At 43.7% G+C, this 20,446-nt stretch overlaps 1 protein-coding gene across 1 annotated transcript in view; it reads right to left on the bottom strand.

The window, feature by feature from the left end:
* mcoln3b (mucolipin TRP cation channel 3b) overlaps positions 1 to 20,446 on the bottom strand; it is a 39,012-nt gene that overhangs the window by 15,713 nt on the left and 2,853 nt on the right. The window contains exons 2-6 of the mRNA XM_043700116.2: positions 19,415 to 19,588; positions 14,052 to 14,205; positions 10,734 to 10,818; positions 10,537 to 10,633; positions 8,815 to 8,914 (exon numbers count right to left, since the gene is read on the bottom strand). Of these exons, the coding sequence (XP_043556051.2) occupies positions 8,815 to 8,914; positions 10,537 to 10,633; positions 10,734 to 10,818; positions 14,052 to 14,205; positions 19,415 to 19,588 (610 nt within the window). The remainder of the gene's footprint in view (positions 1 to 8,814; positions 8,915 to 10,536; positions 10,634 to 10,733; positions 10,819 to 14,051; positions 14,206 to 19,414; positions 19,589 to 20,446) is intronic.

Raw genomic sequence — 20,446 nt, 5'->3', positions numbered from 1 at the left:
AGCAAATCACAGCTAAATGCCAGCCATCGATTCAAAGACATTTTATACCAACAACTGTTGATAGATAGCAGGTCTGACACTCCATCTAGTGGACAGGTGTGCATCTTACAATGAGCACGTTTGGTGGCAAAATGGTTAATTTAGGAGAGATTGGAACATTGAGTTTGCCCCATCCCCCCCATCTTTTGTTTATTTAGTTTTGTTTCTCTCCTCACCCTCTTCCCTTCCCCCCCCCCCCCTACAGAGTAATAGGGTTACTCTTTCCCATCCTTTATAGTTCCGTGATTCTACAATGCCCCAGTCAGAATCGGAATCTCAACAAGTGCCAGGCGTTATATTCTGGCTGAAACAAAACACAGCCAGTATTTTTGTGGCCAGTGAAAGTAGTTGTTTTTGAAGAGCAGAGGGATTTGGGAGATCGAGGTTTGAGATGCATCACAGCGCTGTCACAATCTATTGGCCAAATACAATCTTCCCATTCTGTACATGAATGGGGTAGACTAGTGCCCACTTCCGCCTAGACTAGTATTGTGGTCACCTTACTGAATTACTAGACTAATAAACCAGGCAACAAGTTCAAAACCCACCACGGCAGTTTGATTTCAACAGTTTTTCCGTAAAAGTGACCTTAAAAGTACAGATTAGATTGGCAGGACTGTCCAAGTACCAATGATTTATCCACCAGATTTACAAATACTTCATTTACAAGTATTTTGGTGAAAACCCAAATAACATGCTTCAGGGAAAGAAACCTGCCTTCCTTACCCAGTCTGGAACATTCCATCCCAAGCGACTCGCTCCTTACCTTGAGACATGACTGTTCTAACATATTCCTGGCTGCTCTCCCACTTGAACCATCCACAAAGTTTCAGATTATCCAAAACTCAACTCTCAGCATCGCAAGTCACTCCAATGCCCATTCCCCTATCATCCCTATGTCAAATTTCATAAGACTCTCAAACCCAGCCTTCTCTGGAATCTCCTTCAGCCACACAACCCACTGCACTGTTTACTTTTGGCTTCCTGTCATCACGGTCCAAGCTATTGTTCTTACTGGACACATCAGATCCCAGATGGAAATCTGGCACAATAGATTGCATTTTGCTTCAGTTTAACAGTGGTCTTCCATTGGGACAGAAGCAAGCGTTGTTGCAGATTTTGTTTTCACAATAAAACTAAATTTATCAAAGAAAATGATAGAAAAATTGATTAGCTTATTCATTTTATGAATGCAAATTCAGTGTGTTTTAAATATAAAGCAATAGTATCATCCCACCAATCCCAAAATATTCCTTCACAAGTTTAATAAGACTATATTCCCAGTAGAGTACTCACACCAGAATCCCTTTCCCTAAATGTCTTGATAGGTTTGTGGTAACTGTGACCAACTCCTAGCCTCTGATATAGTTTATTCCTGCAGTTATTAAAAATGTTTAAGTCCTTTCAGGACTGGGAGTGTTGGGATATCTCTAATGCTTTATTCTACAATATTCTAGTTTATGATATTCTCCCCTTCTCAGGGAATCTGCATTATAAATACATTGCTGCATAGGTTCACAGAACTGCCCAAAACAATGTTTAAAAAACTGAAACAAGTCTCTCTCACCACTCTGCTTCCCTTGAACTAAAAAAAACTTCCAATCCAGAAATTTCCAACAATAAACCTTGTGGTGCAATTGTCCATATTACTCGACCATAAAATTCTAGAAGTTCTAGAGGATTACAAAACTGCCGATGAAACACTCTTATTCAAAAAGTGAAGGAGCCAAAGGACAGGTAACTATAAGCCAGGTAGCTTAATGTCTGTTGTTGAGAAAATGAGCCTATTATAAAGGATGCCATAGAGTCATAGAGATGTACAGCACGGAAACAGACCCTTCGGTCCATCCTGTCCATGCCGATCAGATATCCCAAACCAATCTAGTCTCACCTGCCAGCACCTGGCCCATATCCCTCCAAACACTTCCTATTCATATACCCATCTAGATGCCTTTTAAATGTTGCAATTGTACCAGCCTCCACCACTTCCTCTGGCAGCTCATTCCATACACATACCACCCTCTGCTTGAAAACGTTTTCCCTTAGGTCTCTTTTATATCTTTCCCTCACCCTAAACCTATACCCTTTAGTTCTGGACTCCCACTCCAGGGAAAAGACTTTGTCTATTTATCCTATCCATGCCCCTCAATTTTGTTGAGATAATGGCGAGGTTGGTAACCTGTAGCTAGCAGAGTGCCACAGGAATCAGTGCTGGGGCCACAATATTTAAGGGGCAGCGCGGTGGCTCAGTGGTTAGCACTGCTGCCTCACAGCACCAGGGACCTGGGTTCGATTCCAGCTTCGGGCAACTGCCTGTGTGGAGTTTGCACATTCTCCCTGTGTCTGCGTCGGTTTCCTCCAGGTGCTCCGGTTTCCTCCCACAATCCAAAGAAGTGCAGGTCAGGTGAATTGGCCATGCTAAATTGCCCATAGAGTTAGGTGGATTAGTCAGGGGGAAATGGGTCTGGGTGGATTACTCTTCGGAGGGTCGGCGTGAACTTGTTGGGCCGAAGGGTCTGTTTCCACACTGTAGGGAATCTAACCATTTCAATTACAAACTAAATTAATGATTCATATGACAAAAGTAAATGCACTGTAGCCAAGTTTGAGGATGATATGAAAATAAATGGGAAGGCAAGTGGTGGCGATGACAAAGTCTGTAGAGGGATGTAGGCACATGAAATGAATAGGCAAAATCTTGGCAGGAGGAATATAATGCAGGAAAATATGTTGTGCATTTTAGAAGGATAGGTAGAGGAGCTGAATGTTATTTAAATAGAGAAAGACTACAGGAAGCTACAGCACAGGATTTGGGATTTTTTATGTATAAATCAAAAAGCTAGCATCTACCGTGTCTTCAGAATCCTTAAGGGGGAGGGTGTGCAGCCAGAAGTCGTGGTGCACATTGGCACCAACGACATAGGTGGGAAGAGGGGTGGGGAGGTCATTCAGGAGCTCAGGGAGTTAGGCTGGAAGCTAAAAGCTAGGACGGACAGAGTCGTCATCTCTGGGTTGTTGCCGGTGCCACGTGACAGTGAGGCAAGGAATAGGGAGAGAGTGCAGTTGAACACATGGCTGCAAGGATGGTGTAGGAGGGAGGGCTTCAGGTATTTGGACAATTGGACTGCATTCTGGGGAAGGTGGGACCTGTACAAGCAGGACGGGTTGCACCTGAACCAGAAGGGCACCAATATCCTGGGAGGTAGGTTTGCTAGCACTCTTCGGGGGGGGTTTAAACTAATTTGGCAGGGGGATGGGATCCGGACTTGTAGTCCAGCAAGTAGGCTAGCTGTTTGTCAAGATGTCCAAGAATGTAGGGAGGCTGTGGAGAAGGTAGCACTGACAGGGAATACTTACAGACAGAGATGGGTTCAAGTGTGTATACTTCAACGCAAGGAGGATCAGAAATAAGGTGGGTGAACTTAAGGCGTGGATCGGTACCTGGGACTACAATGTTGTGGCCATCACGGAAACATGGATAGATGTGGGACAGGAATGGCTGTTGGAGGTTCCTGGTTACAGAAGTTTCGGTAAGATTTGGGGCGGGGGGGGGGGGGGGGGAGGTGGTAAAAAAAGGTGGGGAGGTGGCATTGCTAATTAGAAATGGTATAACGACTGCAGAAAGGCAGTTCGAGGGGGATCTGCCTTTGGAGGTAGTATGGGCTGAAGTCAGAAATAGGAAAGGAGCAGTCACCTTGTTGGGTGTTTACTATAGGCCCCCCAATAGCAGCAGAGATGTGGAGAAACAGATTGGGAAACAGATTTTGGAAAGGTGCAGAAGCCACAGGGTAGTAGTCATGGGCGACTTCAACTTCCCAAATATTGATTGGAAGCTCTTTAGATCAAGTAGATTGGATGGGGTGGTGTTTGTGCAGTGTGTCCAGGAAGCTTTTCTAACTCAGTATGTAGATTGTCCGACCAGAGGGGAGGCCATATTGGATTTGGTACTTGGTAACGAACCAGGACAACTGATGGGCTTGTTAGTGGGTGAGCATTTTGGTGACGGTGACCACAATTGTGACTTTCACCTTGGTTATGGAGAGAGATAGGTGCGTGCAACAGGGTAGGTTTTACAATTGGGGGAAGGGTAAATATGATGCTGCAAGACAGGATCTGAGGAGCATAAGTTGGGAGCATAGGCTGTCGTCAGGGAAGGATGTCGTTGAAATGTGGAACTTTTTCAAGGAACAGATACGACGTGCCCTTGATCTGTATGTACCTGTCAGGCAGGAAAGAGATGGTCATGTGAGGGAACCTTGGTTGATGAGGGAAGTTGAATGGAGGAGAAAGTGAGGTCTGCAGATGCTGGAGATCAGAGCTGAAAATGTGTTGCTGGAAAAGCGCAGCAGGTCAGGCAGCATCCAGGAAGGGCTTATGCCCGAAACGTCGATTCTCCTGTTCCCTGGATGCTGCCTGACCTGCTGCGCTTTTCCAGCAACACATTTTCCGCTCAGAAGGAGGTTGAATGTCTTGTGAAGAGGAAGAAGGGGGCTTACATAAGGTTGAGGCAACAAGGTTCAGACAGAGCGTTGGAGGGATACAGGATAGCCAGGAGGGAGCTGAAGAAAGGGATTAGAGCTAAGAGAGGGCATGAAAAATCTTTGGCGGGTAGGAACAAGGATAACCCCAAGGCATTTTATGCGTATGTGAGAAACATGAGAATGATGGGAACGAGGGTAGGTCCGATCAAGGACAGTAGTGGGAGACTGTGTATTGAGTCGGAAGAGATAGGAGAGGTCTTGAATGAGTACTTTTCTTCAGTATTTACAAATGAGAGGGACCGTATTGTTGAAGAGGAGAGTATGAAACGGACTGGTAAGCTAGAGAAGATACTTGTTAGGAAGGAAGATGTGTTGGGCATTTTGAAAAACTTGAGGATAGACAAGTCCCCCAGGCCTGACGGGATATATCATAGGATTATGTGGGAAGAGAGGAAATTGCAGAACCGTTGGCAATGATCTTTTCGTCTTCACTGTCAATGGGGGTGGTTAGTCTTACTTCAGTGGTAGGCAAAGTAATGGAAAGAGTACTAAGGGATAGGATTTATGAGTATCTGGAAAGACACTGCTTGATTAGGGACAGCCAGCACGGATTTGTGAGGGGTAGGTCTTGCCTTACAAGTCTTATTGAATTCTTTGAGGAGGTGACCAAGCATGTGGATGAGGGTAGAGCAGTTGATGTAGTGTACATGGATTTTAGTAAAGCATTTGAGAAGGTTCCCCATGGTAGGCTTATGCAGAAAGTCAGGAGGCATGGGATAGAGGGAAATTTGGCCAGTTGGATAGAGAACTGGCTAACCGGTTGAAGTCAGAGGGTGGTGTTAGATGGTAAATATTCATCCTGGAGCCCAGTTACAAGTGGAGTTCCGCAGGGATCAGTTCTGGGTCGTCTGCTGTTTGTAATTTTTATTAATGACTTGGAAAAGGCAGTCGAAGGGTGGGTCAGTAAATTTGCAGACGATACGAAGATTGGTGGAGTTGTGGATAGTGAGGGGGGCTGTTGTCGGCTGCAAAGGGACTTAGATATGATGCAGAGCTGGGCTGAGGAGTGGCAGATGGAGTTCAACCCTGCCAAGTGTGAGGTTGTCCATTTTGGAAGGACAAATAAGAATGCAGAATACAGGGTTAACGGTAGGGTTCTTAGTAAGGTGGAGGAGCAGAGGGATCTTGGGGTCTATGTTCATAGATCTTTGAAAGTTGTCACTCAGGTGGATAGAGCTTGTAAGAAGGCCTATGGTGTATTAGTGTTCATTAGCAGAGGGATTGAATTCAAGAGTCGTGAAGTGATGTTGCAGCTGTACAGGACCTTGGTTAGGCCACATTTGGAGTACTGTGTGCAGTTCTGGTCGCCTCACTTTAGGCAAGATGTGGAAGCTTTGGAGAGGGTGCAGAAAAGATTTACCAGGATGTTGCCTGGAATGGAGAATAGGTCGTACGAGGATAGGTTGAGAGTGCTAGGCCTTTTCTCGTTGGAACGGTGAAGGATGAGGGGTGACTTGATAGAGGTTTATAAGATGATCAGGGGAATAGATAGAGTAGACAGTCAGAGACTTTCCCCCCCCTCCCCCCGAGTACAACAGTGTGTTACAAGGGGACATAAATTTAAGGTGAAGGGTGGAAGGTATAGGGGGGATGTCAGGGGTAGGTTCTTTACCCAGAGTGGTGGGGGCAAGGAATGCACTGCCTGTGGGAGTGGCAGAGTTAGAATCATTGATGACCTTTAAGCGGCAATTGGATAGGTACATGGATAGGTGCTTAAGCTAGGACAAATGTTCGGCACAACATCGTGGGCCGAAGGGCCTGTTCTGTGCTGTATTGTTCTATGTACATTCAGTTGGGAATAGGGAAGGCAAATGAAATGCCTTTATTTCAGAATGAATGCAGCATAAAAACAGGGAAGTCTCATCAAGACTATAACAAATATAGCTATAACAAACCAGACCACAGCTGGATACAGTGACTAGTCTGGGATCTCTTGTCTAAGGTATGACACTCTGACACTGGAGGCAGTCCAGAGAGGGTTCACATACCCGATCCTGAGTATGGATGGATTCGCTTATGGGTTGGGCCCAAATGGAGCTTTGAAGGAAAGGTTACCTTATTGAAACATACAAAATTCTGAGGGGGCTTGACAGGCTGGATGTGGAGAGATAGCTTCCCCTTGTGGAAGAGTCTAGGAGGGCATCATCTCAGAATAAGGGATCACATTTCAAACAGAGAAGAAGAAAAGCAAATTATTGCAGAAACTGGAATCTGTAATAAAAACAGCAAAAAAAATGCTTCAAATCACAGCAGGTTAAGCTCTGATGTAGAGTCATCTAGACTCGAAAGCTGAGCTTGCTCACTCTCCACGGATGCTGCCTGACCCACTGTGATCTCCAGCATATTTGTGTTTTCGGAGATGAAGAGGAATTCTCTTAGAGGGTAGTGAATCTGGGAGGTTTTTTTACTTCAGAGGCTGTAGCAGCAAAACTGTTAAATATATTCAAAGCGGAGTCGGATTTTTAATGAATAAAAGTACTCATGGGCAAGAAAGTGGAGTTGAGGATTATCAGATCAGCCATAATCTCATCGAATGTCGACCAGATTTGACAGACTGAACGGCCTACAGCTGCTTCAACAGTCTAACCCATTAGACTATCTAAGTAGCTCTCAAACGGTTAAGAATGAAATCACCATGGCCACAGAAACATTTACAAGCTAATTAACTTAGTAACCCATGTTTTTGTGTTTTTAAACTCACCCAAACATTTCAAATATGCATAAAACAACAGTTATATTACATTGTATCCTTGATTTGAATTACTCTGCCATAATTTATGTTCTTTCAGTTGCCTGGGCCCCATGCTTAGATTAGATTAGATTAGATTACAGTGTGGAAACAGGCCCTTCGGCCCTACAAGTCCACACCGACCCGCCGAAGCGAAACCCACCCATACCCCTACATTTACCCCTTACCTAACACTACGGGCAATTTAGTATGGCCAATTCGCCTGACCCTGCACATCTTTGGACTGTGGGAGGAAACCGGAGCACCCGAAGGAAACCCACGCAGACACGGGGAGAACGTGCAAACTCCACACAGTCAGTCGCCTGAGGCGGGAATTGAACCCGGGTCTCTGGCGCTGTGAGGCAGCAGTGCTAACCACTGTGCCACCGTGCCGCCCACAAATGCTCTGGAATGTGTGCCATCACCTCTTAAGTCTCACCTCCCTTTAAAGTGAAGCCTTGACAAAACTTACATTTCTGACCAAGTTTTTGATGAATCAACCTTAATATCTAGTTTGGTGGCTCAGGACCATATTTTATAATATGGCTGTGAAGCATTTTAGCACTGATCATTTTAAAGGTGCAATACAAATACAGCATTGTTGTTATGAATTCTGTAGATTTACAAGCATGTTGCCAGGGTTAGAAGGTTTGAGCTATAAGGAGAGCCTGGGGCTGTTTTCCCTGGAGTGCTGGAGGCTGTGGGGTGACCTTATAGAGCTTTATAAAATCATGAGGGGTGTGGATAAGGGGAAATAGACAAGGTATTTTCCCTGGGGTGGGGAAGTACAGAACTAGAGGACATAGGTTTAGGGTGAGAGGGGAAAGATATAAAAGAGATCGAAGGAGCAACTTTTTCATGCAGAGGGTGGTGTGTGTGTGGAATGAGCTGCCAGAGGAAGTGGTGGAGGCTGGTACAATTACAACATTTAAAAGGCATCTGGATGGGTATATGAATAGGAAGGGTTTGGAGGGATATGGGCCAGGTGCTGGCAGGTGGGACTCGATTGGGTTGGAATATCTGGTCAGCATGGACAAGTTGGACCGAAGGGTCTGTTTCGGTACGGTACATCTCTATGACTCTATGACATTCCATTGCACAAAAGTCACTGCAGAAGATCTCAAACAGCACTCCGGGTGTGCTTTGACCCACAAGGACTTCAAGAGCTTCACCACAATGACAATTAGGGATGGACAATAAATACCAGCAATATTTATACCCAGACATGATTAAACATTAAAATAAATACCCATTGGTCACAGGGAGGAACTAAATGATCAGCAGTGACCTTACACAAAGAATGAGGAGTAGACCATTCAACCCCTCGAGTCTATTCCACCATTTAAAACTATCATGGCTGGTTTCATCTCCGCCTCAGTCACACTTTCCTGCCCACCCCTTACAACTCTTTATAGAAGGATCTGGAGCAACTGGTTTCAACATAAACTCATTAAACTAAATTAAACAAATTCTTTGTCAACAGAGAGTAAACTAAAACACACATACTGCCCCCAGTTACATGCCAGCGTTTACACTCCCGAATGGAAACATCGTTGTCCAAGTTAATTTGGATTCTTCCACTGTGTGCTTTATTGTCAAAAGTAATCTACAAGATAAAAAGAACAAAGTTTGAATGATTAGGCCAGTGTTCCTCTAGATAGATTAATTAATGCTCCCTGTATTGCTTTGCTATTGTGTAGATCATTAAATTATAGGCTCCCTCCATACAATGTCCCTCATGCCAGGCACTCCCAGATACATCGCCAAATCTAATAAAAGCCATGTGTCTTACAATGAAATTGAAGCTTTTCAGACAATGAAGACTTTTTGACACCCGAAGGCTTTATGCGTGGTCTGCCTGGTATTGTTAGAGATGGAGTCTGTAATATTAGGAATGGTAAAGTCACCGTACAGACCCACATGAGCACAGGGTTACTCTTTCATCAGAGACACATGACTGGTGGAGGTTTAACCCAAGGATCATGACTTGGAAATTCATCACCATTTCTTCAGTGTTACTGGGACAAAATCCTGTATCCCTCTCCCAAGGACATGGTCAACCTGGAACAGTTCAAGGCGGCAATAAAATATTTGCCCAGCCAGTGATGTGTATATCAGAATACAAGAGCAGAGATGTATTGCTGAGGCTGTATAAATCGCTAGTCAGATCGCATTTGGAATACTGAGAGCATTTTGGGCCCCGTATCGAAGGAAGGATGTGCTGACCTTGGAGGGGGGGGAAAAGGGGTGTGCAGTAAAGATTAACAAGAATGATCCCAGAGATGATGGGCTTGTCACATGAAGAGCAGTTGAGGACTCTGGGACTGTCCTCAATGGAGTTTAGAATCTCATTGAAACTTACAGAATACTGAACGGCCTAGATACAGTGGATGTGGAGAAGATTTCCACTACTAGGAGAGACCAGACCAGGACCAAAGGGCACAACCTCAGTGAAGGGAGGACCCTTTAGAATGGAGATGAGGAGGAATTTCTTCAGCTGGAGGGTGGTTAATCGGTGGAAGTCATTGCCGCAGAGGGCTGTGGGGGCCAAGTCATTGAGGCAAAGATTGATAGGCTTCTGATTAGTAAGGGGATCGAGGGTTACAGAGAAAGGCAGGAGAATGAGGGATGAGAAACATGTCAGCTATGATTGACTGGTGGAGGAGATCTGATGGGCCGAATATCCGAATTCGGCTTCTAGATCATGTGATGTATTGTTAACATTAAAAGTATCATCTTATTCAGAGCTGGGCTGGGGAAATCACCCTGCCAAAGACATTCACTAGTGTAATCATTTCTGTGGAAACAAGCCTTCACATTAAACTGACATGCATTCTCTCGATGGGAGTTCAAATCTAGATTTACAGGTTGAGAGAGACCTGTAATAGGACTTTGACCTCAGCAAATGGTCAAATTCTTGACTCAAACCCAAGAATTGCCCTAGACCCATCAGTAATGTTAAAGGGGGAAACTCAGTTCAGTTTTGTATTGTTTAAACTCAACATGACTCCTGGCTTTTAAAGGACAATTTCCACTTCACTCAAGAATACAGATAAATGAGGAGATGAACAGGAGTCACTGGACTCAAAACATTAATGGTTTGTCTCTCCACAGATGCCACCAGACCTGCTGAGTTTCTCCAGCAGTTTCTGCTTTTGTTTCAGATTTCCAGCAGTTGTAGTTCTTTGTTTTAGTTTATAACACAGAGTAAAAGGACAAGCCACTTACTGTAACTGAAAAATCATAACAGTCTGGCAACTCGTGATGACGGATTGTTTGTAGATTAATCGCCTTCAGTGTGAAATGAACCTGAACCATCACCAGCCTATCACACAAAGGAAAATTTAAAAAGAAAAGTTCCTCCAGAGTTTAAAAAATTACAGAGACACATGTTCATTCAAAAAGTCAGAAGTAAAGTAGTTCACCTGTGAAAATGCAACGTCATGTTCAGCTTATTGTCTGTTGTGTGTCCACTGGACATAGGTAACACTGGCTCCATGTCAAAGCATTCTATGGGATAGAGGGGGGTTACTGCAGCCTTCATAGTCAGTCAGGCTTTGACATTAAATGAACATTTGAAAACCGACTGATGAAGGATTGACTTCATTACATCTCACAACCCAAAGGAATGATATTTTACTCCCCTACTAGTTACGTCTTTCTTACTTTATGCTGGTTGACAAAGAAATAGTTGGTCAGAAATAAAAACAAATTGCTGGAAAAGCTCAGCAGGTCTAGGAGCATCTGTGGAGAGAAAGCAGAGTCACTGGACATGAAACATTAACTCTGATTTCTCTCCACAGATGCTGGCAGACCTGTTGAGCTTTTTTGTTTCTGATTTACAGCATCTGCAGTTGTTTCAATTTTTAAGTAATGGACCAGGACAGGAGATGGTAACCGATGGAAGGAAAACATTCTCTGCTTTTTGACAAGTGGATAAAAAGCCTGTAGGCAGATTGAACTTCAATTGTAACAGCCATGAGAATGTCACGTCATACACATCTCAAATGTAGTGAACAGTTTTATTCTCCATAACTTAAAGGTGTAAATGCAATGGAGTGATTCAGAAGGTTAATAAATTGATATAAAGACAAATTGCTGGAGAAACTCAGCAGGTCTGGCAGCGTCTATGGACAGAGAAAGAGAATTAATGTTGAGTCAATATGATTTTTCTGGACTTGAAATGCAACTCTTTCCACAGATGCTGCTGACCTGCTGGGTTTCTCCAGCACCCTCTGCTTTTGTTTCAGATTTCCAGAATCTTTTTTTTTTAAAATTTACTTTACTGTAGAGTCACCAGGAGTGAGTGAGTTGTCTGATGAGGAAAGGTTGGACAGACAGAGTATGTTTCCACTGGGCTTTAGGAGAGTGAGGGGGAACCTGATTGAAGTGTACCAGATCCTTAACAACCTTGACCAGGGGGATGTGGGAAAGCCAGTTCCTCTTGTGGGTCAGTCCAAGACTAGGGGGCACTGTTTAAACTTTATGGGCCATCTTTTAAGCACAGATTAGGAGAAATGTTTTCTCTCTGCGGGTTGCATGACTTTGGAACTCTCTGCCTCAGGACTTTTTGAAGGTGGACACCAATAGATTCTTGTTAGACAAAGGAATCAAATGTCATCAGGGAAAGATGGATATATGGAACTCCAGACATAAACAGATCAGCCATGATCTTATCAAACGATGAAGCAGGCTTGAGGGGGCCAAATGGCCTACATTTGTTCCTTATTGCTGAGGGGGATAAACTATAGACTGGGAACTGAACCTAGATTTTACCAAGTGAAGAAATAAAAGTTTAACAGCTCTAATTAACAATTCTTCCACTTAAACATGCCAAGAAGCAATTTCCCCCATCTGCAGCCTCTAGCCCTATTACGGAGGGTGACACAGTGACTCAGTGGTTAGCACTGCTGCCTCACTGCTCTAGGGACCTGGGTCAGATTCCAACCTCGGGTGACTGTCTGTGTGGAGTCTGCACATTCTCCTTGTGTCTGTGAGGGTTTCCTCCCACAGTCCCACGATATGCAGGTTAGGTGGATTGCCCATTGCATCCAGGGATGTGCAGGCTAAGGGGATTAGGTTTGGTAATCATGGGGATAGGGTAAGGGGCTGGGTCTGGGTGGGATGCTCTTCAGAGGCTTGTTGCAGACCAAATGTGCTGAATGGCCTCTTTCCGCACTGTTGGGATTCTGTGATTTTTATGGCCCCAGAATAAGGGTATGTCACAGAGGACTGAGATAAGGAGGAATTCCTTCATCTAAAAAAAAAAATAAACTTTTCAGAATTCTGGACTGTTGAGAACGGGGAACACACAATCATTCTATAAATTAGTGACGGAGATGGATAGGTTCCGAAGCACAATCTTACTGAATGTGGAGCAGGCAGGAAGATGGAGATATTCTTACCCTGCTCTTAACAAGAACAATCTTCCAATTTAACTAACTCTCGTGGAGTTCCATTTCAGAAAAGGAGTAGACCACAGAATAAAGACAGGCTATCGACGAGGCTCTAGTTTGGGGTCAAAGTACAGGTGAAGAATATCAATTCCGATATTGGTGTTGCTAAGAGCAGGATTGCAAGGGTCATATCGCTGGGTGGAGTCTATCCCCAAAATCTCCACCTTACCTTAAAGTTAAAAATCACACAATACCAGGTTATAGTCCAACAGGTTTATTTGTAAGCACTAGCTTTTAGAGCGCTGCTCCTTCATCAGGTAGCTGTGGAGTAGGACTATTAGACAGAATTTATAGTAAAAGACCATTTTGAAAGATGGAAGACTTAATAACAGTCTAGGATTGTTCAATATATCATATCATTTCAGTTGCACAACACTAATCTCTTGCTATAAATTCTGGTGTCTTATGATCCTGCTCCACAGTTACCAAAGTATTTCTAAATAAACCTGTTGGACTATAGCCTGGTGTGGTGAGAGTTTAACCTGTTGGACTATAGCCTTGTGTGGTGTGATTTTAACCTGTTGGACTATAGCCTGGTGTGGTGATTTTAACTTGTCCACCGCAGCCCAACACCGGCTGCTCCACATCATGGATGCTTTAGATAGATAATACGTAATTATGGCATGACATTGACCAAAAGAACAAGTTCAGAAGCAGGTCCCGTGGACTGGGTATGATTTTGCAACTCTCAAGTCCCCATTCCTCATCTTGAAATGAACCTTTGAGTCACTTCTAACATGACATTTATGGCTTCAATATGGGCAAGTTGCCTGTGGAGGCAGTCTTCCTTACACTGAATCAATGAGGCCCGAAGCCTAATTTCAGTGATAAAAACAAAGTAGATATTGCTGGACAAACTCTGTCTGTGGGGAGAGAAAAGAGTTAATGTCTCAAGTTCCTCGACAGAAGGTCATGAGACTCAAAGTGTTAACTCTGTTTTTTCTCCACTGTCAGACCTGCTGAGTTTCTCAAATAATTGCTGTTTGTTTGTTTCAGAATCACCAGCATCCACTGTTCTTTGTTATATCCTAAAGGAATTTCCACATTTTTGTTTAAAATTACCCTTTTGGACCAGTCTCCGCGGGAATGCATGTATTATTATAATTGTGTTTTTTAAAAAAATCTCTTCTTGACACCCCACATTGTAAAGACAGGGGAGACAGGAGTAATGTCACTGGACTTATAACCAAGAACTCTCATTCGAGACACAAGGGCTTGAAAGTATTCCCAACCATCAGACATATCAAACACATTGGCAGCATCTGATTGAAACTCTGACACACCTACCTGTCTCAATCTTTGGGTCAATGTTGAAGGACTCATTGCCAGAACTGACACTGCCCCACTTATAAAAATACTGACAGACGGTCAGTGGTGTTAAATCTGTCCCTCTCCTCTCATAGGCATGATTGCCAACTGAGATCTTATGTAGTTGCACATACTAGAAAAGAAAAGATACCATTTGTTTGAGACAGAAACTAATGTTTACAGCAGAGGAAATAGTGATGCTAAATGCTAGAGATGCAGATTCTCACTACGTGACAATAGAATCCCAATAATGTGGAAGCAAGCCCATCCAGTCCACACTGACCCTCCAAAAAGAGCATCCCAACCCAGACCCCCACCATACCCTATCCCTGCATTTCCTAATGCTAATCCACCTAATTTGCACATCACTAGATACTATGGGAAACTAGAATGGCCAATCCACTCTAACCTGCACATCTTTTGACTGAAATAGGAAGCCTGAGCACCTGGAGGAAACCCACACAGACACTGGGAGAATTGAACCTGGGTCTCTGGTGCTGTGAGGCAGCAGTGCTAACCACTGAGCCTCCGTGCCAACCTGGATGAGCTGTGATGAGAAATCAAGTTCAAATTGTCTCGAGGAATGGGATGTCACTGAGTTTTTCCCAAACTATAACAAACCTCCATTTCCTTTGACCAAGGTTTAAGTTTCTCTTTAATGTTCAGAAAGCCTTTTGGATAATTGTGCTGATGCTACACTTGGCATAGTGTCAGAATTCGGATCTGCAGAGATTAGAGATTGAGCAAAAAACATTGCATTTTTTTAATGTATATTTATATACATCACTCCATCCTTTATTAGTCACTCTGTCAGCCTACATTTGAGGGGGAAGGGAGTCCTGGCTGCTTCAGCCTTTCCATTAGAGTATATATATATATAAAATGACAACAAACTGCCTGTGGTGGGTAGTTACTCTAATGGAAAGGCTGAAGCAGCCAGGACTCTCTTCCCCCTCAAATGTAGGCTGACGGAGTGACTAATAGAGAATGGAGTAATGGTTTGATTGCTAGATAGTAATTCAGAATCCCAGGCTAATATTCTGGAAGCATAGGTTTGAATCCCACCACAGCAGATATGAAATTTGAATTCAATTTTTAAAAATCTAGAATTAAAAGCTGGTCCAATCCAACAGAAGTTGATGGTCATGAAAACCTCACCTTGTAAACCTAATGTCCTTCCAGGAAAGAAGTCAGCCATCCCAGCTGGTTCTGGCCTACACGTGACTCCAGACTAACAGCCATGTGGTTATCTCTGAATTGCCCCCTGAAACTGCCCCAGTGACCCATTGAAAATGAAGGATGAGCATCAAGTGCTGCCTTTTCCAGTGATACCCACATGGCAAGCAAAATGGAAAGGAAGATCGTAACAAAGTCAATCTCAGCTGATGGTACTACCAAACCAGTCAGACGTGGCAGACACCAAATCATTGTATTTTTGAACTGTGGTTTGAAAAATGACAAAAACACTCCTGTCAAAAAGGGAGAATGTGCAAACAGTTGTTTCCAACTTAGAGAAACAAGTGAAACTAAACGACGCATTTACTAAAATGTTACTTTTTGAGGAACTTGACTCTCAGCAAATTGACACCATTTATCCTAGGTTCAGAAGGGCTCAGCATAGTAACTGCCGTCTGATTGGTCTGACTGCAGTTTAACTCTGATCCTGTGAAGGACAGTCCCTGAAGTTGGCTGCATCAATATTGCTCTCTACCCCCCCCCCACCCACAACTTCTCTTTAAAAGTTGCTCTTGCCAATTCTCTGTCAGAGAAGCAGGAAAACTACACACAAAGACAATAAAATTTAAGGAGCTTTTACATAAGTACATGCAAGGAATGAAGGGATATTGACAGGCAGAAGGGATTAATTTAACTTGGTGTCATGTTCAGCACAACATCATGGGTCAAAGGGCCTCTTCCTGTGGTGTACTGTTCTATGAAATAAATCGCTCTAAAGTCCAAAGGACAAAGACAGACCCCAGGTCCAAAGAATCAACCAAACTAAAGACTGATTGTTGGGGATGTGCAGACAACGTGGCATCATTGAAGAACATAGGAACAGCTGCAGGCCATTCAGCCCAACAATGCAATCATGGCTGATCAAACACTACAATGTGGTTTACCTATTCCATCCTCTGTACACTATTGGTAATCAGAAACCCATCAATCTCTACCTTCAGCATGCTCAGAGATACTCCACTATCCTCTGGGGTAGAATTCCAAAGACTCACAACCCTTGGAGTTAAACAATTCCTCCTCATCCCTGACCTAGAGATATCCCCTTAAATGGCATCCAGTGGCTCTACACTCCTCAACCAGGGAAAACATTTTCCTAGCACCCACCTCTCTATCCTTTTAGGTATTTTGGAAGCTTCAGTGAGATAATCTCTCACTGTCTGAGATTCTGGAGAATACAGGTCCAGTTTGCCTCATGTCTCTCCATAGGACAGTCCTGTCATCTGGAAGCCAGTCTGATGAACCATCATTGCAGCAATAATACCTTCCCTGAGATAAGGAGAACAAACCTGCAACAGTCCTCTCGGTGTAGTCTAACCAAGCCCCGATACAAATGAAGCAAGATGTCACTATCCCTGTACTCAGCCTCTTCATTATAGAAAGAGAAAAGAAAATCAAGGTTGTCAAACTTGCACTAGGGTCAACACCACTCTCCGCTCTCAGTATACAAAATTGGACAACACCTTCTGAGTAAGTAGACAGGAGGTCAGGCATGAAACGTTGCACTGCTCCATTAGGAGCTTTCAAAAATGCTGAAGAGCAGCACAGTGGCTAGCACTGCAGCCTCACAGCACCAAGGACCCCGGTTCAATTCCAGCCTCGGGTGACTGTATATGGAGTTTGCACATTCTCCCAGTGTCTGCATGGGTTTCCTCCAACAGTCCAAAGAATCTAGAGTTTCCCTATAATGTCCAGGGATGTGCAGGCTAAGTGGATTCGCCATGGGAAATGAAGGGTTACAGGGATTGGGTGGTATGCTCTTAGGAGGGTCAGTGCAGACACAATGGGCCAAATGGCCTCTTTCTAATATCAAACTCGCTTCAGAATGTTAGGGATTATCTATCTCAGCCTAAAATGGTTATAACTCATGAATAAACTCTGCCTCACTGAAAATTATTACTACTGTGGAATGTAATTCCATAGAGTTTAACTGGTGGATTTTTATCTAAAATGACTTTTTCTTCTGTTTTTTTTATTTCTGAATCTAAATGTTACATTTCCTCTTTATTTAATTTTCTGTATTAGACTGGAATTACATATTCTGGATAAAATCCTGGACCTCCCTCCCTAGCAGCACTGTGGGTGTTCCTACACACCAGGGATTGATCAGGCAGCTCAATGCCAGGATATTAGAGATTGGCCTTTCAGTCAAACTCACTCCCTTTTTGGAACCATCTCAAAAATCCAAGGTGATCAACAACTTCAAAAATTCTTTTGATTGGTCTCCGGTAGGAGGGGAAATATTACCCAGAAATACAGGTCATTCTCTGAAAATCACAATTCAGAAGACAACCACACTGCTATTAGGCAATATTAGAACTTAAGCACAGTGGCTCAGTGGTTAGTACTGCTGCCTCACAACACCAGGGTCCCAGATTCAATTCCAGCCTCGTGCAACTGTGTGTGGAGTTTGCACATTCTCCCAGTGTCTGCGTGGGTTTCCTCCGGGTGCTCAGGTTTCCTCCCACAGTCCGAAGATGTGCAGGTTAGGTGAATTGACCATGCTAAATTGCTCATAGCGTTAGGTGCATTAGTCAGAGGGAAATGGGTCTGGGTGGGTTACTCTTTGGAGGGCCGTCGTGGACTTGTTGGCCAAAGGGCTTGTTTCCATACTGTAGGAATCTAATCTAAATCAAAAATTACTCAGCAGGGGGGGGGGGCTCAATACTAATTTGCAACAATTGAGAAGGACAAAAACGTGTGTTGTAGGTCACTCAGAAACAGTGAGTTTCTCCAGTAGCAGCTATTATTACAAGGTCATGTTAGCAAAGTCCAATGTTCCACTCTGTTATACACCTGGAAAATGCATCCTCAAGCTAGCATGTATTGAATTAGGGAGATCTTTAAGGAAAGGGAATTTTAAAACTTCTAAACAGAAACTTTTAAAATAAAAAAAATATTTTTTTTTATAAAGAGAAACAGACCTATGAAGACAGATTTGTCACTATGAAAGGTGACTGCCCACACAAATCAGACAGCAGCAAGACAGATAAAGAATTGCTTTTTTGTCATTCCTTGCATGAGCTCAGGGAGTGCCAAGGTCTGCAAACACAATAGAGCTTTGTCGTGGTTATCATCAAAGGGAAAAATGGCTTGTAAATTCCACACAGCAAGTTCTCATAAACAGCAAGGAGCTCAATGCTCAAATCACTGTTGCTGGCGATGTTTGCAGAGGGGTACTTCTTGGCCAAGGCCCAAGAGAACTTCTTTGCACATCTTCAAGTGTCATGAGATCCCTTCTCCCAACAAATGTAGCAGCACAGAGACAGACCTCTCCCATCCATGCTGTCCAGATATCCTAACCTAATCTAGTCCCATTTGCCAGCATTTGGCCCATATCCCTCTAAACTCTTTCCATTCATGTACCCATTCAGATGCCTTTTAAATGCTGTAATTGTACCAGCCTCCACCACCTCCTCTAGAAGCTCATTCCATACACACATCACCCTCTATGTGAAAACGTTGCCCCTTAGGTTCCTTTAATATATTTCCCCCCTCACCCTAAAACTATACCCTTTAGTTCTGAACTCTACTACCCTGGGAAAGAAAGACCTTGACTATTCATCCTACCTTTGCTCCTCATGATTTGATAAACCTCTAAGGTCACCCCTCAGCCTCTGTCGCTCCAGGGAAAACATCTGCTGTCTATTCAACCTCTCCCTTTAGCTCAAATCCTCCAACCCTGGCAACATCCTTGTAAATCTTTTGTGAAACCTGAAAAGGTTTCAGAGTATCCTTCCGATAGCAGGGAGACTGGAATTGAACGCCTTGAGAGCGCGAGTTGGGGGAATATCACTTAACCTACTAAAACGCACGCTCCATAGAAAGCTACAGTGCTGTTTCTGACAGTATTTACCTCCCTCTTGAACCCTTGCTTCTGTTAATCAACCCATTGGGTCAGTCTCGATGGGTTTGAAAAGGCATATGTGATAACCTGCCTTTTCCAGAAAGGTCTTTTAGAAATAACATCTGATGAAGTAACCCATTGTCTTGAAATGCAAACCGAGTCGTGTCGCATAGAATTGCATTCATTCACATTCAAACCTCTTGCCATGTACACTATGAAATGGAGTGAAGGACCCTTTGATCTAATGCAATGATTCGCTTACCTGACTGAATATAAACGAGAGATACTCATAGACTTCACTCTGTGTGTAGATTGCAAAGTCATTGTCATTATCAGTTGCATCTGCGTAGTTTTTAATAAAGAGATATTTAAAAGCGATGGTGTTCTCCTCCTTGAAGAGCACAACCATTTGATTGCTCAGTCCAAACAGAACCAACTATAAACAAAAAAAAAGTAGCAATCGCATTACTATCAATAAGCTCAAAGATGATTGTTTTTCCCCCCTAAAAAGAAATTCCTGATCCCATGTCAATGTCCATAGCTCTGGACCATTTTTAATCTACATTATTACACGACTGTCCAATAGCAAGGCCAGGATTTCTGGTGAAACAACAACAGGCAGATCCTTCGACAATTCACTGCTCACATTGACTGCCCTGGAGGTGACCTGTTGTTGCCATCACAATCATTGGAGTCCTTCACGCGGAGAGAGGATGGGGTGATCCAGTGGTATACAGGTAAGATCACTGGGCTAGTAATCCAGGATCCCAGGCTTATGTTCTGGGGACATGGACTCAAATCCCACCACAGCAGATGGTGAATGTTAAATGAAATAAAAATCTGGAGTTTGATGGCTAATGGTTGTGAAAATCCATCTGATTCCACCAATGTCCTTTAGAAGAAGGAGGAGCAGGAACTCTGCAGTTTGACTTCAGACCCATCAATATCAGTGACTTTCAACTGGCCTCTGGGCAGTTAGGGACAGAATGAATGCTGGCTTCGACAGTGACACCCACATGCGGTGAAATGGGAAAAAAGGCCACCACCACAGGAGTTTGATAGCTGTAGAATCAAGGACAGGAAGGGAGCAGCACGGTGGCTCAGTGGTTAGCACTAATGCCTCACAGTTCCAGGGATCTGGGTTCGACCCCCCCCTTGGGTGACTGTGTGGAGTTTGTACATTCTCCCCATGTCTGTTTGGGTTTCCTCCGGGTGCTCCAGTTTCCTCCCACAGTTGCAAAGATGTGCAGGTCAGGGTGAATTGGCCATGCTAAATTGCCCATAGTGCTAGGTG

This window comes from Chiloscyllium plagiosum, unplaced genomic scaffold (genome assembly GCF_037043375.1).
Source record: "Chiloscyllium plagiosum isolate Xiang-an unplaced genomic scaffold, Cpla_swu_hap1 HiC_scaffold_9, whole genome shotgun sequence".
Taxonomy (NCBI): Eukaryota; Metazoa; Chordata; class Chondrichthyes; order Orectolobiformes; family Hemiscylliidae; genus Chiloscyllium; species Chiloscyllium plagiosum.
Note: the sequence above shows the minus strand (reverse complement) of the source record. Positions and strands in the feature narration are given on the sequence as shown.